Source organism: Pituophis catenifer, unplaced genomic scaffold (genome assembly GCF_029215685.1).
Source record: "Pituophis catenifer annectens isolate HBS135680 unplaced genomic scaffold, rPitCat1.0.hap2 SCAF_6, whole genome shotgun sequence".
NCBI lineage: Eukaryota > Metazoa > Chordata > Lepidosauria > Squamata > Colubridae > Pituophis > Pituophis catenifer.
In genome coordinates this window covers 41232010-41249931 of record NW_027256886.1, presented here as the reverse complement: position 1 = coordinate 41249931, position 17922 = coordinate 41232010, and the positions used below count along the sequence as shown (strand labels likewise).

Genomic DNA, 17922 nt, shown 5'->3' with positions numbered 1-17922 from the left:
ACAGATAGAGACGCACCCTGTGTTATTGCAAGAAGATAATACTATATTGCACAATTAAATAACGGCATATGTGTCACCTTCCTTCTCTTGCTTTGGGAAACTACAATTCCCACCTACAGTTATGAGCATGTGCAGATGTATTAAGTGACGCAAACGATCACAGGACGCATTTGACGAGAGAGGCCTGGGCGTTGGGAGGCGGTGCCGTGGAAGCTTTTCCATTTCTCGGCAACAGGCAGAACGAAAGCCGGAATTCTACGAGTTGTGCGCTCTTTGCAAAGTGTAACAGGTCAGTGAGGTCCTTTTTGCCCCTTCTTCTCGTCAAAGGGGAATATTTGGTTCTCTGGGTTCCAGCAAAGGGACAAAAAGAATGGCTCCGGGCTAACTTTTTAGGGCTCGAAGTTTAGCTGGGCTGGAGGTCGTGTTTTTCCAGACAGACAGCCGGGCGACGGGCGGTGGTGCGCTTTGTGTGAGTCCTTAGCGGCGGCGGAGGACAGAAAGAGGAGGAGGACCCGTGGTGGGGTGGGCGGCTGGCTGCCCCACCGGCTGCAACTCGTCTAGAGGAGGCAGAGACAAATCCAACGAGGTCACGCCATCGCGTTTTGTAATCCTTCGAGCTTGTAACGAGTTCATGGAGTCTGAATCGCTTATTTATATTCCCCCCCCATCTCAATATCGGAGAAAAGAAGGCTGTGGAGTTTTAAACCAGGAAAGGGCAGGTAGTTTAAAGGCATTTCAGCCTAGCCTTTTTAAGGAGAGGGAAGGGAGGGATTGCAGGTTTTAAAACCATCTTTCACCCGTATAGAATTTCAAACTCTTTTAAGGGGAAGTAATTTCTGAATTGCCGCAGAAGGTAATTCAAGACTGTAATGATGAGCTGATTTGTTTCTTAAGACCTGCGCAATATAAACATCGGGCTGTCATAGAAAAAAGGTCCTTGCTTGTTTAAGTTTTTGCTTGATGTTACTGTCATGTCCAAGATTTAAAAATCCTGCTGTAAGACAAAAGAAAAGAGCCGGGGTTGCTTGTTTTTAAAGGATGCTGTCACTTCCTTTGTGCTTTGCCCTTAAGAAAAAGTACAGCACAATGAGATGTAAGATTCTCTTTTATAAATCTGATGAAACAAAGATTAGGAAATTATTACTGATGTCTACAAAAATACATGTGATCTTTTTTTCAAGATACATTGATTCATGTATTGATTCCCATTATCACTACTCAACATATTAGGATGGCTTTATAGTTCTATTGTATGCTGTCTTTTATTAGACAGTAAATACATTTTGATTAATAATGGTGATAATTATATTTGTGATCTTGAAACATCTGGAAGAAGCAAGCCTGAAATAAAGTAATTATAAAATTAATCATTTAGCATTCAAGGGGCTGATAAAAAGTTAGCATTTGTTTCTAGTAAAGTGATTTATTTTGAATAGTGCAGTTTCCATCTCAAAGGGATACAAATGTATTGTTTCAACTTTCAAACAGTAATTTAGAAATATTCATTGCTAGGATGAATTATATATTCAATTTACCTAGATATAATTTTTAATCCACTAAGATCAAACCTGTACTGTCTGTCAATTTTTTATGAGTTAAAGTTTAACGGAGTGGTCAATATATTGGTATTGAGAGCTGAAAGAAATTCCAAGAATATTATTGTTCTAAATCTTGTTTTAAAGAGCTTATGCCAGTAATATGGAACATGATTCAATTGTAGGACAGATCTTTTACAGGGAATATATTAGAGATGTTCAACTTCTTGAAAGGGGTATTTAAAATGCAGATTAGTTTTTTCATGCTACTTCTGCTTCCCAACACAATAAACATGTGGAGATAATTGGGAAGAGCTTCCAAAGCAGCTGTGAGAATCTGGACAAAAAACAAACAAATCCTGTTCTATCAGTTTGAGAAAAATTGCATTGGGAGTTTCTTGTACATTTACTGATGAGAATTTTTCAGATTGCAGATTTAATTTTGCATTAGCAAATACAAGTGTGGTTTACCTTTCTTCTACTTATTTCTTGGGCTTTTGCTGCTTATCAGTTGCCCTTAAAGCAGGGGCAGCATTATTTAACAAATATATCCCTGGAATGAATGGAAAATTGAGGATGGATGAAAAGGGGAATAATAAAATCAACCAACTCCCATTCTTCATTAACCATAGAATTAAGCCTGATATAACTTTATTGCCCAGTATTGGTGGTTGTTTAAAGCCAGTTTGGTGGTGTGATTAAGAACCCAAGTAGAAAGTAGGAGACTGGCCTCTAGTTACACCTTAGGCCAGGTATATCAAACTTGCGGCGTCATATGATATATCGGGACTTTTCCCCCCTTTGCTAAACTGGGTGGGGCCGGGGCCATCACATGACACATCTGGCCCGCAGGCCGCAAATTTGACACCCCTGCCTTAGGCACAAAGTGAGCTGGGGGACATTTGGCCAATGACTCCCTCTCAAACCTAGGAAACAGGCAATGGCAAATCTATTTTGCCAAGAAAACTGTAGGCACTAACCAAGCAATTGCCAGGAGTTAAAAACTAACTAGAAGGCACACATATGTATGAGCGCATCCACGTGTGTACACACACACACACAAAATCATGGGGGTAGCAGCAGTGGGTCTTAGACTAGTCCATGGTTTGAAGACCTTGTTTTTTCTCAGCTGGGACTGCAAAATTTGGCATATTTATTAGTTTCCAAGTTGATTTCAGTTTTTAAATTGATTTCAGAAATTTGAGCATAGGTTAAATCTCTAATGTACACATGGATTAAATCAACTTGCATATATAGGTAATTGATCAATATGTTTCTATCACAATTTTAATTTACAATTTTTAAAAATTCATTGTCTTGGAATTATAGCATTAAGTAACATCTAGGCTAGTTTGGTCTGCCATGCCCAGGTGGTGCTTGGCAAGTCAGTTATTGTGCAGGTTGTCCAGCTTTTCTGTTTAAATAATTAACAGGAAATAATGGAAGGAAAGGCAGGTGCACATACATTCAGCATTATTGTTAAATCTTGCTTATGATTTTTTTGTGTAGAATATTAAAAAATTTAACTGCTTATTTACCAGAAGCAGAAAAGTCCTTCATATTGTATGATATTTTACTTTCTTAAATGAAATACCCTCCTAATAAAAATGTCCTGAAAACATTTAAGAGATTATACGGATCCTTAGAAGTTATGGACGTTAGTCATGAAAGCTGGCTGGTAGACTTTGGTCCAGTCACTTTCTCTCAGCCCAACCCACAGGGTGGTTGTTGTGGGGAAATAGGAGGAGGAAGAAATATTGGTTATATTGCTTCCTTGAGTTATTTATAAAAAAAATTATGGTGGGATAAAAATAAGTAATAAATGGCCAAAATAATATCTATTCTTTTAACCTATCACCACCAAGAGAGAAGAATGCATTCTATATCAACTTTCATGAATTTGGCATCCTTTAGATATGTTAATAACTTCCAGGGTTGGGATTCCCTTTGAGAATTGTTACATTGATGCATCTCCTCATTACTGCTATGTTTTGCTATATCTCAGAAGTCTATCATATTCTTTTTGCTCTAGAGATTGGTGATGGCTTTGGTGAAAAGTGGATGGTTGCTCCGACAAAGTAAGTAATGGATTACCCACTCTGCTTTGGGGCCAAATAGCTTGATATTAAGAGATAATGATTGGATCACTTCATATTGTTGGTTTTAAAAAGTCTGCAGACAGCATTCTCTATGCAAGGACTCTCCCTTCCCCTCACCTTTTTCTTCCAATCTGGAGCTTCCCTTCCACCAGTAAGCTGTTTTTTTCTTCCCACAGGGCAATTTACAATGGTGATGGTAGTGGGGAAGAACTCTTACAGTGGGGAAAAAGGGATTAAATAGCTGTTCCCAGCAGAGACCCCCAGGTATGCAGAACTCTAACTCCTATGTAAATGAAGACTCAATCATCTAGGCTTTTGGCCTGGATGATTACGTCTTCATTTATATTTGCAATACATTGTGGGAAGAAAGCCCTGCAGTAGGTATGGCAAGAGTTAGTACATCCCAATGACTCTCTGCCTAACTTACATTTTTCATTTTGACTGAACAAGTTACTTGGATGAGTAACAAAATGTCTCAGTTTTAATATTTATTTATTTATTTATTTATTTATTTATTTATTCATTCATTCATTCATTCATTCATTCATTCATTCATTCATTCATTCAATTTATATGCCGCCCCTCTCCGAAGACCCAGGGCGGCTCACAATACACTCAAAAAATCACTATAAAAACACTTAAAGATTAAAAACATTAAAACCCATTCACACCATTTATGGCCGGATCTTGTCAGATCGCAAAGCGAGATCAACGGCCCCAGGCCTGCCGGAAAAGCCAGGTCTTCACCTGGCTAATAAACTTTGGTCCTGTTGTCATGATTTAATCTTTTAAGATACAACTCCTATGATTCCCAATTGGAAAATGGTTGGGAATTCTGGAGTTGTGGACAACATAGTAGGAGAATATGGATTAGATATATCCTTCCAAAGTAGTGCTGTTTGGATCAAAAAGTGTTGCTTGGTAATGGTCTTGGTGGCTGCATGAACTAAGGCAGAAAATGTCAGGTAAGCTAATAATGAACTTCTTAGTTTATTTTAGTTTTTACTTGATCTATAATTTGGTTCCTCCATCTTTCAGAAAAGCATGTGAAAAAAGCTTCATGTTTGCATTATCATACTTTAACAATTGCTACTATTAAAATGAAAGTATTGTGCTAAGATCATTTTGGCCACACAGTTTATTGTAGAAATATCTATCTCCTTCAATGGTTAGAGGAGAAAACTTAATTGCTGGCCTTGATAAATGGTTTGTCAGAATGAGTCAGCTAGTTCTTAGGAAGAGTCAGGAAATATTTCCTGGCATCCAAGCTGTATCTTAAAAATGTAAGAGTAATTTAGCAGACCCAGACCTTGAAGCATTTGGTTCCTACATATCTGATTGGATGATTATGGGAAGTTCACTTGATTCTTGTTTTGCAATAGCTGGTATTCAGAGGAATCCTCAGCCTTCCCTGGGATCCTGAAGATAATTTGAGATGTAGGGCAGTGGTGGGTTCTAATCAGTTTTACCACCGGTTTGCATTGCGCACAGGCTTTGCGTGCTATTGCCACACAAAACGCATTGAGTAAAAAAACAGCTGAGGCATGGCAATCCAGTCTGCTGCGCCTTACAGCTGACCAAAAAACAAAAGAAATAAAGGTAGGTATAGTGCGGGGTCGGGGGGCAGGGCCTAACTGACATTCAAAGCGGACCGGTTCGCTCTCCTATGAAGATTTCCACTACTGGGTCTCCTGAACCGGGGAGAACCAGTAGCAACCCACCACTGGTGTAGGGGTATTGTTCAATAGCCAGGGATAGCTTCATCTTCGATGAGCATTTTTAATCATCTTTTAAAGATTACAAGATTAATGGCTGATGACCATTCCTATATCCTGAGATAATGAATTCTTGAACTTTTTTCAAAGAGAAAAAGTTTGCATTTTTTTTAAAGCATTGTAGAATGTTCAAACCTATCAGTGATTTTAGTTACTTTAGTGAAACGAATAATGGAATAATAGAGTTGGAAAGGATCTTTGGAGGTCTTCTAGTTCAGCTCCCTGCTTAGACAAAGGGCCCTATACCAGTGAAGGCAAACTTTTTAGAGACCGAGTGCCCAAACTGGAACCCAAAACCCACTTATTCATCGCAAAGTGCCAACATGGCAATTTAACTTGAATATTGAGGTTTTACTACCTAAAATAATGAAAACGAGGCACTTTTATGCCCCCTTCATTTTTTTTCTGCTTTTGAAATATTACATTTAGCAACAATAAAAAAGAAAAACTTTTATAATATCATTTCTCTTCCCCCCTTTCTTTCTCTTTCCATTCCTTCCTCTCTCTTTCTCTCTCTTTCTCTGTCTCTCTCTTCCCCGTCTCTGTCTTTCTCTTTCCCTGTCTCTTTCTCTCTCTCTCTCTCCCTGTCTTTTTTTCTCTCTCTCTCTCTGCCTCTCTGTTTCCCTCCCTTTCCCTCTCTTCCTTTCTCTCTTTCTCTCTCTCTCTCCCTCCCTCCCTCTCTCTTTCCCTCCTTCTGTTCCTCTCTGTTTCTCTCTTTCCCGCCCTCCGTCTTGTTCCCTCTCTCTCTCTCCCCCCCCTCTCTCTCTTTGAGCCCAGGAGCAGTGTGCCGAGGTTCAGCTGGGAGGCGGGGCATCCCAACGCAGGCAGCTCCCCATCTCCCTCATTGTGAAGCGTGTGAGTGAAAAAGTTCACTCAATTCCTACTTCGCTAGATCTTTTTCTTTCGCGAGAAGTTGGAATTGATTGAGTGAATTTTTTTTTAGTCCCACAAACTTTTGTTTCCCTGCAAACGACAGCAGGAAACGTGACAGAGAAACGTGATGTAGCTCGGCTGGGGCGACAATATGCATGCCCATAGAGAGGGCTTTGTGTGCCATCTCTGGCATGCGTGCTATAGGTTCTCCACCATGGCTCTATACCATTTCAGACAAATGGTTTTCCAGTCTCTTCTTAAAAATCTCCAGTGGTAGAGCACTCAGAAGTTCTGGAGGCAAACCATTCCATTGATGAATTGTTCTAATTGTTAGAAAATTTCTCCTTAATTACCTGTTGGAGTTCCATCTGTTACTTCTTGTCCTGCCCTGGGGGGCTTTGGGAAATACATTGACCCCCTTTTCTTTGTGATAGCCCTTTAAATATTGGAAGACTGCTGTCATGTTACTCCTAGTCCTTCTCTTTGTTAAAGTAAACATACCCAGTTCTTCTGACTTGAGACACAAGATTTTTACTTACTTATTTTATGACTGGGTGGCTTGAAAGGATAAAACTCTACAAAACCTATACACAACCGTCGGAACCCTGACAGAATAATTACAAGTCAGGTTTGCATATTGCTCACTTGTCTTCACCTTCCATGATTATTCTATATGTATTTCTTTAGGTACTATATTACGACGCTGGAAGAAAAATTGGTTTGATTTGTGGTCTGATGGCCATTTATTGTTTTATGATGACCAACAGAGGCATGATCTAGAAGATAGAGTTCACATGAAAATTGACTGTATCAATATCAGAGGGGGAAATGAATGCCGAGGTGAGTATGTGCTTTTTATATTACTTTCCATTTCTCTTCACATGTCTCTGCTTCCCTCCTCTTATACATCTAAGAGACCTTAATGTACCTGTAATAGTATTAATGGTGTAGGTTTAAAACTAATTAAAATGTTGAATGCAGAAAAATTGTTTTAAATGGCAGTCAGTGATGGCTATTTTTGTGTGTGAGAGCACACAGAATAGGAGTCTTTATTGATTCAGTGGGAGTTATTCCTTATGTAGACTTGGATAGGATTTTAGTGTTCTAGTAATTGACTTGCTTGGCAGTGATAACGAGTTCCTTTATTTTTCTAATGATAGAATTTGTATACCTGTCTTTGATTAATTGGTTTTTATTTCACAAGAGAAGATGGGATGTTGGGAGTCTCAGCTTATATATTTCAGAACTAAAGCAATATATGTAATGAATATAAAAGCAATTGTTTTGCCCACTTGGCAATAGTTTCGTTTATTTTGTTCATATGAGGTGGATGATGACTGCCCAACTCTTTGCTGCCTCCTGCTTAAAAGAGTTGGAAAAACTGCATGGTGTGTTTACTTAGACAAGAAAAAATTAAGGACTATATGAAACAGTGCTCCACAGGAGATAGAACAGACTTGTTTCCTGCTATTGCAGAGGATAGTACTAGAAGTGATGAGTAGAAATTGCATACTGGCAAATTTACATCTGAAGAAGTGACATGCTCTAATTCCAACTTTGTCAGATCCTGGGGAAATGTTGAAGATTCTGCAGTTAAAGTTGAACGCATTTGGAAGGTGACTGGGAAGGGCTTGTCTAGATAACTCCTCCCTTGTGATTTTGGAAATTATTTTGAGTCAAATGGTTGTCCATATTGCATCTCAAGTTCAGATGTCTTATTTTAAAATGCCAAATTTTCTTTTGTACTATGAGGTTCTATTTTGCATTCTGTCAGGGGAGATATTTCTTTTTCATTAGAGAAGCAACATTTTGTGTGTGTGTTTGTGAAACTCGGCCTGGAGGGAATCCCAGCTCCTTTTGCTAAGATTCCTTCTACCCTCTCCCCCCTTGCAAGCAGCTCTTCAAGAGCGAAAGGACTGCCTGCCAAGGGAGAAGGAATACTTCTGGAGTGCTGCAGAAGTGGAGGGTAGATCCCAAAGATCTGAGCTATGTTCCTGCAACCCTTTGGAGGACTACTCTTCTGTATATGGAAGAGAACTGAACTTGACAGGCAGCTCTTTCACTCTGTCTGCTTAATGACCTAGGAGATTGCTTAACGACTGCAACTGACAGTGCTGGAATTGTGGTCATTTAGCAAAGCAGTCATGTGGGAATCTTGCTTAACAATTGCTTCACTGGTTCCATTTGTGGTTGCAAATCGAGGACTACCTGTATAAAGCAAACAAATTGTACATATTTCTCAGGCATGACTTCTGGATTTGGCTTTGGCTAGTGAAAGATACATAACTTGAAAAAACAAGTATTTTTCCCATTTTAATTGTCAAGTACCAGGAGAATCAGGAGATCCAGAAAGTTCAACGGCAAAGAGAAATTAGTGGGAGATGAGAGAAGGAATTCAAGGTGGGTGGGGCTTAAAGCTCTTGTGGCGCGAAGGAACTCATGACTGATGATGTGTTTGACCCCTCCCTTGGGCTCAGCCTGGTCATCTCCTACATTAATCCTTGGTTTGCTTACAATAGCTTGATTGATGTATGAAAAGTACATATTATTGAGACAATTATTTATTGATTGAATATTGTCAGGTGATCTACAAATATATTTTAAAACATTTTAATGTTTATTAAAATTGGAAATGGCAGCTACTGAACTCCCAACAATGCAGCATCTTTCCTCTTCTTTCTGTTTATTAGAAGAATTAGGCAGACAAAAAGTTGGCACTGAAAATGGATGACAAAAAACTCTCACACATATATGTATTAACAGATTTTGTTTTCCACAGTAACAGATATAGAAACTGCTAGTTTTCAGAAAGAAAATTAAGAAAGCTGGATGAGGAGAAGAGTGCAGTACTCAATTACAAGTTTCATGTGGCAAATCAATCTTATTTTTCCAAACCTCAAGTACTACCAACATTAGCAGTTCCTGAACTTTTTATAGCTTTATAATTTTATGGAAGATAAGTTGTTTTTATCCTTTCATATATTCCTTTATTTTTTGATCTGGTACTTTTTTAAACATGCATCATTTTACACCTGAACTATTTTCAGTCAATCAGAATAGAGCTGGAAAGAACCTTGGAGGCCTTCTAGTCCAACCGATTGCTGAAGCAGGAGATCCTATACAATTTGAGAAAAGTGGCTGTCCAGTCATATATATATATATATATATATATATAAACTTTTCATCACAAGGTGTAAAAGCATCTCTATTTTGGACAGGTTTTCATCCTCCGGAGGGCAAAGCTAAAGACTGTTTGCTGCAGATAATTTGCCGTGATGGGAAGGTGCTCAATCTCTGTGCAGAAAGTACCGATGATTGCTTGTGAGTTTTGAATGATTTGCCTCTTCTGCTTTGATTCAAATATAGGCGTTTAGTAACTTTTATAATGGAAGTAGCTCATATTTGCATAATACCTTTTGGTGTAATCTGTATATATGTAACATGTTTCCCTGAAAATAAGACCCTGTCTTACATTTTTTTGAACCCCAAAATAACTGCTTGGCCTTATTTTCAGGGAGGTCTTATTATTTTGGGGCACGTGGAGCAAGATGGGGCTCCTCTTGTCGTCTTGCCTAATTTCCAGCTCTGCATTTAAATATTTTGGGGGAGGGCTTATTTTTGGGGAGGGCTTATTTTAATGCATGTGCTCAAAAGCCCGATTGGGCTTATTATCAGGGGATGTCTTATTTTCGGGAAAACGGTATGAATTAGGTAAAAAAGGAACAATTTTACCAACTGCAAAATCTCTTTTGAGATCTTGGTCTCTTTGGTTTGCTCTTTTTTGTAACCTCCAAATTCTTTCTTTTTTATCTTTCCTGTATCTGTCCTTGTATCTTCTTATCAGCAACTACATATACTTGTACATAATTTTAAAAATGTATTACTGTTCTTCATGAAGATATAGATGTTAATCTTACTTTCCATGACCTGTTGACTTTATCTGATGATTTGAAGTTCAGGAAAGGAGCCATGCTAGATTATCCTGAGTATTCAATTGAGTGTATTTGCTTTCTTCTTTCAAGATTAGCATATATTAGCACATTACTGCTAAAACAAATTTAAGTTTCCCTCTGTCTATTAGAATATCACCACATAATTTTTGCTCTTGATATGTTAAAAGTAACTACTGTCAATTAAATTATGTTGTGATCCTCTAAATCCTCAAGGTGAATATCAAATCATATGCTGTAAATGTTTTCTTATAGAAACCGTTGGTCACCAGAGTGATGGAATCATTAGGAAAGGATTAATTCTTTTTGAGGTGAAAAGGCAGGCTGATAAAGAACCCTTCTCCTCCTCTCCCTTTCTAGCTAACACATTTTATATATTCTCAAAGGTGACAGTGGAAATTCTGAGTTCGTCCATAGAAACCTTGATCTTAGCCCTAATGTCTTGTGGTACCTAAGGAGCAGAGTGACAGCGGCAGTGACAGGTGAACTGAGGTTGTCTGAGGCATCACTATGAGTGGCATCTCTAACAAAGCAAGCAGCAGTTGTCAGCTTAATTATGGCTTGGTTCTCTGTTTTTTTAGGACTGCTCTTAGTCCTGAGGTCCCAATGGATGAAAGATATCTTAAGAGGAACTTGAAGTTGGTGAGGGCTTTTGAGATAAGGGCCTATTTTCAGTGAACTGCTTCTAATTCTCTGCCACTTCAGGCATTATAGTTTGCTGTGAGCAGCGACACAACCTCTAATATTTATTGTATGTCTCCCAGAGTCTCTCTCTCTCTGACATATAAACACCCCCTTCCAACACACACATGAATAAGATAATAGAAAAGACTTCATGCAGTCTTTCTACTTTCACTCTATTTTCTTTCATTCCTTTCAAGATAATTTCCCCCCATGTTTCATTCTTGAGACTACCAAATAGTGAGCTGTTCCATGCTCAGAATTACTAATCATACTGAGTGACATTAGTTCTGTTTTCTTAATACTTAACATTACATAAATGGAAGATGTTTTTCAGGAAACTCAGTGGGGAAAATAGTATGCATTATCATTAAAGGGTATAAATTTTTCATAATGATAATGGGGGATTGAACCCTTTCCCTTCTAATGCCTTTACAAATCATAAGACATTGTGCTGATCAGTATCTACCCATACTGATTGGGTGCCACAGAACATGCTTTGTGCGTGAAGAATTTAAGCAGATACTGGAATTTTGACTATTCCAGATAGTGAGTTAATCTTCAGTGAGCCACATTCATTACTCTTCTAAAAAAAAAAACTGGTTCTTTACTACTGCTAGCTATTAACACATTACATTGGCCCACTCCACCAATTGTAGGGAGAGCTCAAGGACATTGAGATGACTCAGGAAAGCAACAAATAATTTGGGCCAGTTTTCCTATAAGCAGCATTTTGGCCACATAGGCTATCAGAGCATGCTGTATGTTACCCATGCCTACCCTAGAGGATAGTACCATAGTACATTTTCATGTCAGCAGCATTGCTATTATGATCAAGAACTTAGATGTAGGGTTTGATAGTCCTGCTAAGAAGAGACATTAATCTAAACTTATATTTTAGATAGGACGTGTACTGTACTTTTCGGAGTTTAAGACGCACTTCCCCCCCCCATCAAAACTGGGTGAAAATTGTGGTGCGTCTTATACACCGAATGTTGCTGAAGCCCCGCCCACCCACCAGCTCCCACCCTTCGGCTGTTTTCGGCCTCCGTGCGTCACATTTTTGGCCAATTCCAGCAGTGGGGATCGGCTGCGGCAAATGGGCCGTGCCGAATAGGCCGCAGCGGTGGCAAAAGGCCATGGCGGCAGTGAACAGGCTGCAGCAAATGGGCCATGGCAAATGAGCCGCAGCTAATGGGCCACGCTGAACGGGCCGTGCTGTTTTACAATTCATTCTTAAGAGCATCAGGTTTTAATGCATTGGAATAGTGTCACAGTGGTCTAGAGAATAGAATACAACTCAACTCAACTGAACTCAACTGAACTCAATTCTTTATTGGCCAAGTGTGATTGGACACACAAGGAATTTGTCTTTCGTGCATATGCTCTCAGTGTACATAAATAGAAAAAAAGAAAAAGATATGGATAGTTAACATATATGCTCCTTTCCACTGTGGTTTGATATACCAGACTCAGATGGTTAAGCCACATCCCTTTACTGATGTCATAAGTCTTTATAATGAATGCCAACATATCATATACAGTTTCACTTTGAATAGTATTCCATATTCATGCATTGTTATAAGATGTAAATAATTTAAATATTTGAATTTTTATTATTAGACCATTGTTCAGTTATAACTGGTAATTGCATACATTATTTTATCTTTGCTAGTGATTTGTTTTCTTTTCGTGCTTTACTTAGCTCATGTTTCTTGTAGGGCTTGGAAAATTGCTCTTCAGGATGCCAGAACAAATGAAGTGAGTATTTTTTGTTGTTATTGTTATCTGTGGTGGGAGACTTAACTATTTGTTTTGAATCTAATTCCACTTCAGTAATATAATTCTAGGCTGCTTACAAGCTTTTCTGTCACTAATATTTTAATAATTGGTAAAAATGTAATAATTTATAAATAAATGTGTTTATTATCTTTCCCAAAATGTATATCAGGCCTCAATTCTAATGGGCTTTGGTTGGGCAACTACAAGATAAAATACACAGTACAAAGATAAAAGCAAAAGTTAAACATAACAAATGGCCAAGAAGTCACAAAACCTCCTCAAACAAGATAGTGTTTTATTTGTTTGCAAAATGCAAGCAGGGTCCTGCATTTCTAGGGGAGAGTATTTCTGAGGGTGTGGGGAGCAGTACTGAGAAAATCTGTCACTTGGTTCTCATTCCAATTGAACCCCATAAAGAGGAGGCACCTTCAACAAGCCTTGTCCAGATCTCTGAACAAATAGGCAGATCTTTTTCTTGCAAGACTTTGCTAGAGATATCCTGAAACTGTACTGAGAATTCTTTCAGTAGTAATCAAGTTGCTGCATTTTGTAGCATCTGGGTCACTTCCAATTGCAAGCCACCTACAGTATTAAGTCTTTTGGTAATCCAGTCAAGTGATGAGTAAGACTTGAGCTACGATACCAGGGCATCCTGACATAGGTTAGGGCATTAAATGGCATACCAGCTCATATTGGGTAGAAGCTCTCATGGCTGTGGCTTCCACTGTTTTTTACAGCACAGTTGCTTTAACTGGGAATCCATTAGTATCTCCAAATTGCATACACGTCCTTTAGGAAGAGCACAATCCCATCAAGAGTAACTTTTGGGACCAAGGGTATTGGATTGCTTTGCTGTTTGTTGATGAACAATAACACTCTGAATTGCTGTTGAGAAAGAATTTGCAGAGCAGGTTAGCTGTTTGACGAGGCGAGAAGTGACCCAGAGTCAGCCAGTGGTGGCATCATCCGACAGGGAGCCACAGCAGAGGGACCAAAGAGCTGCATCCGGCTCCAGAGCTGTGGATTGCCGACACTTGGAGTAGCCCAATCTGAGGGGAGAAAAAACCGCAACAGAACATAATGAAGATGCTTATCACTGTTTATCATGTTTGTTACAGATTGTGATTAAATGGGATTATTTAAATGCAAATAAGAGCAGAATCTGCAACCCATGTCCCCTGTATATGTATAATAAAACAAGCTTTCAGGGATAAAAGAAAAAGAGAGCATTCCATACATGGCCAACTATTTACTTTCTCAAAGTTAAACTTGGATTTTTTTAAAAAAGTACGATATTTTACCTTCCCTTCCCTTTTCATGCTCTAAAGCAGAGGTGTCAAACTCGCTTTATCACTGTGGTATCATTTGCTAAACCAGGTGAGGGTGTGGCCACCATGTGATGCACCTGGGCCACGAGTTTGACAGCCCTGCTCTAAAGTAAACCTTGAGGAATATTCAAGACAGTGGCGGCAGAGTTAAGCTCATGAATAAATCTGTTCTACCAATTCAAGCAGTTTTGGTGACTGGTGTACTCGAGGTTTATTGGATTACAAATCCTGTCACTTTGCTGGATAAAGGTGGTGGGACCTGTAATCCAATACACTTGAAAGCAGCACCAGGATTATGCAAGCAAACTTCAGAGTCAGTTGAGTGAGAGGTTTGTAAAATAGCTTATTTTGTAAAAAGCCACAATTTCTTTGCAAAAGTGAAAAAAGGGAAAGAAATAGCCCCGGGGAGAGCAACATAGCAAGAGCCTTTTTAAAAATAAATAGTGGGTTGTGTAATACTTTAAAAACAAAGGATACAGTCACTACCTGCACAAAGCCAACAAAATTCAAGTTCTTTTTGAATAACAAAACAATTTTTCAAAACCTGGTGGGACTCCTGATTGGGATTCTTATTCTCATTCTTATGGTACTTATCTGAATGGCAGAATGGGCTCTTGAAAATAGCTCACTCTGTGCAGTGCCATTCATTGTGATATTTCTCAAATGCTGAAAAAACTGAGACACCTAGAATTTTGAAGTTCTTTTTTTTTCTAAGAAGCCTGTTGTGTGGTCATAGGATTAATTTTACTACCACAACTATTGGCCAGCCTAATCTGTGTTCCTACATTATAATGGCATCTCCTATTCCAGTCCTCTGGAATTTTGGAATTCTGGAATTTTGTATGCACTGTTTTCATTTGTCATCTTTCTGATAATAAATAGAAAGCAAAACTAAGAGGCTTAACTTGTATAGTATGCATAATAGATGTTAAATTATCCAGCTATTAGTTGGAAACATTGTTTTGGAAAAAAAAACCCTATCTTTGTCTTTTTCAACAAACACCTTTGTGCAAAAGATGTTAGTTTCTTTGCCTTTCTTAGGTTTGATCTGCTTAGTTGCAGATCAACTAAGTTGATTTAATATAGTTGTATTTAATACAACTGTGTTTAGTTGTACTTAATAACATAACCAAACTTTTGCTGTACTTTTATGTTGATGTGTCCAGACTTATGTTGCTTCTGAAGTGATGTATGATGACAATGCGATTTCTTCAGCACCCCCTCCATATACAGCTTATGCAACACCATCACCTGAGGTACATCAAATTAAATGTGTAAATGATTTAAAATGGTAGTAATTGATATGTTTATATCATCATGCATTAAATTTACTGACAAGATGTCTGACTTGAAACAGGACTGTTAGAAAGTACTATTTGTTTTTTCATACAGATGCATTATGCCCCCATTCTTAATTAAAGCAGGGCCTGTAGCCTCCTAGTCCTGGGATCCCACTCAGACACTTGTGGGCACCAGTGGATATAACTCACCCCTCCCTTCCCTGTCCACTTGATTATTTTGACTGAAAGCAAATAAATGCAAAATTAAGGTGTGCAAAGTATTTATCTTATGTTTACCCTTTTTTCTGAGGATTAATCTGGTCCCCATTAGATCCTAAAAGCATTCTTAATTAAATTAAATTGAATGGTAGTCTTTGTGTGTGCTAGCCAGTCCTGAAAAAAAAGAGAGGCATAGATAGCTAATGACAGAGAGAGCATCCTGAAAAGGTAAAAGTGGTGCTGGGAAACAGCCTAAACCACAGGTGTCAAACTCAATTGAGTCATGTGACATATTGTGACGGTTTTTGCCTTTGTGCAACTGGAGTGGGCGTGGCCTGCATGTAATGCATCCTGCCCACGGGCTGCCAGTTTGACACCTCTGACCTAAACTCTCTGACTTTCTGGTAAATAAATGTTTTGTAATTGGTCCTATTCACCCTCACCATTTCTTTCACAAATGCTTCTAACATGACTATAATTTCCTTAGGTTTATGGTTACCCACAATACAATGGTGCATATCCAGGATCTCAGATCCTCTACACTTCTAATGGGCAGACATATGCTATGTCTTACCAATACCCAAACCAAGGTACTTGTTCTTTTTATTTTTCTCTTGAGCTGATTCAAAGTTTAGAGTCATTTTTAATGTACCAATTATGTACAAGCAGTTTTTATGCTACATTAGGGGCAAGCAATCCTTTTGCAATCCAAAGCTGTAACCCCATCCCCCTCGCTTGTTTTAAATTAGAGAAGGCTAAGCAAAATAGTTGCATTAGGTCTATTAAGAGCTTAATACTCTTATTTTAGGGTTATTGGTTTTTTAATGAGCAATTGACTGTTGAAATTTGAACCATGTAATGTTGGTGGTGCACCACCAGGCAAGGAATCCTATGTAGCCTAAAGGTTGTCTACTTTTGCCATTTATTAAGAAATGGGGAGAAAGTGTAATGGCATTTCCAACTGGAGTGGGGAGAAGGATGGAGTAAAGAGATTAGCAAGCTTTGAATTGCTCCAGGAGAGAAAGCAGCTGAGGCCAGACCCTCCCTAAAATTCCTGAAGCCTTTATCTGCTGTTTCCAAGAGAATGCAGTTAGTCTGGCAAGATTCTTATAAATAGGATAGCAACAATAAGGAAGTAACTCTGTTCAGCTCATGGTGTCGTTCTGGTTCTTGCATCTGAAAGAAAGTATTTTATTTATCCTATTTTATATATCAATGTTTGCACTGAATCAGTCAGTTATTTTGGAAGCAGTTCTATACATACTTATATGGAAGTAAATGCTACTGAACTTAGTGGACTCATTTATGAGTAGATATTTAGAAGATTGCACTACTGACTATATCCTGTTTGCATCCACTCACAGCAAAATAGCTTAGTCAGTAATTTTAGGATTAAGTTTTTGTTTTGTAGTTACAGAATTGACTCCATTTGACAGACACATTCAAACAAGACCTCCTGCTCTTCCTAAGTATTTTGGAGAATTGGGAATGAGTTAAAGGAATGCAGTATCTGAATACATGTGCAGTTTTAACTCTTTTACTCATGCTTCTTCATTTACCCCTTTTTTGTGCATATGTGAATAAGTTAGAGAACATTCTCTAACGTTCTTTGCTATTAAATTCAAGATTTTCTAGTTGATATTCATTATAAAACTTCTTTTATTATTTCATGATAAGGTTTAAGCCAGAATGTGTTGAGTGTCCAATTTTATGGAAAGCTTAACATTCCTCGTGCTAGAACAATACAAAAATAAACAAAAAGAAGTTATTTCAAGTTTAGTTCATTTATATCTCCTCTTTTTTTCTTCAGGTCCCTATGGCCCACTTCCTGCAAACCATGTCATTATTCGAGAACGTTACCGAGATACTGATGGAGACCTGGCATTGGGCATGTTGGCTGGGGCAGCAACAGGAATGGCCCTGGGCTCATTGTTTTGGGTGTTTTAGGTTTCCTTTGGAGCTTCAAGTTGAAGGAGGTTCTTACTATCTTCTGTGTATAATAATATATATATTGTTAAAGTAGTGTATAGGCATTTCATAAATTCTAACAATATTTTGGCTAATGATACACTGGAATTAGTTAATCACATTCTTAATCATCCAGAAAGTTCACTTTAGTTAAGAAAGGTCAAGTAAGTTTGAGCCTATATAATGATAAACAAGTAGCAGTAATAACAAGTGAAGTATTACTAATGGTGGCTAAACAGCCACAGCTGATTTAATTTTATAGTGAAATATTAACAATTCTCTTAAAATTACTTCAACTGCTGCCTCAAAAGGAAGTTCAAGTATCTTTTTTAAATACTCGTGGAAGACAAAAGATAATGACTTTATACACTCTGTGGAGAGAGAGAGAGAGAGAGAGAGAGAGAGAGAGAATCTCTATTTGTAGATTTAGGT

At 38.3% G+C, this 17922-nt stretch overlaps 1 protein-coding gene across 1 annotated transcript; it reads left to right on the top strand.

Moving 5' to 3' along the window:
• Positions 1-187: 187 nt before the first annotated feature.
• PLEKHB2 (pleckstrin homology domain containing B2) lies at positions 188-17562 on the top strand. The gene is made up of 8 exons (XM_070945739.1): positions 188-289; positions 3568-3613; positions 6970-7122; positions 9501-9603; positions 12635-12674; positions 15190-15279; positions 16010-16112; positions 17333-17562. Exons 2-8 carry the CDS (start codon positions 3577-3579, stop codon positions 17467-17469), a joined length of 663 nt encoding a protein of 220 aa, XP_070801840.1. The 5' UTR covers positions 188-289; positions 3568-3576; the 3' UTR covers positions 17470-17562.
• The last annotated feature ends 360 nt before the right edge of the window (positions 17563-17922 follow it).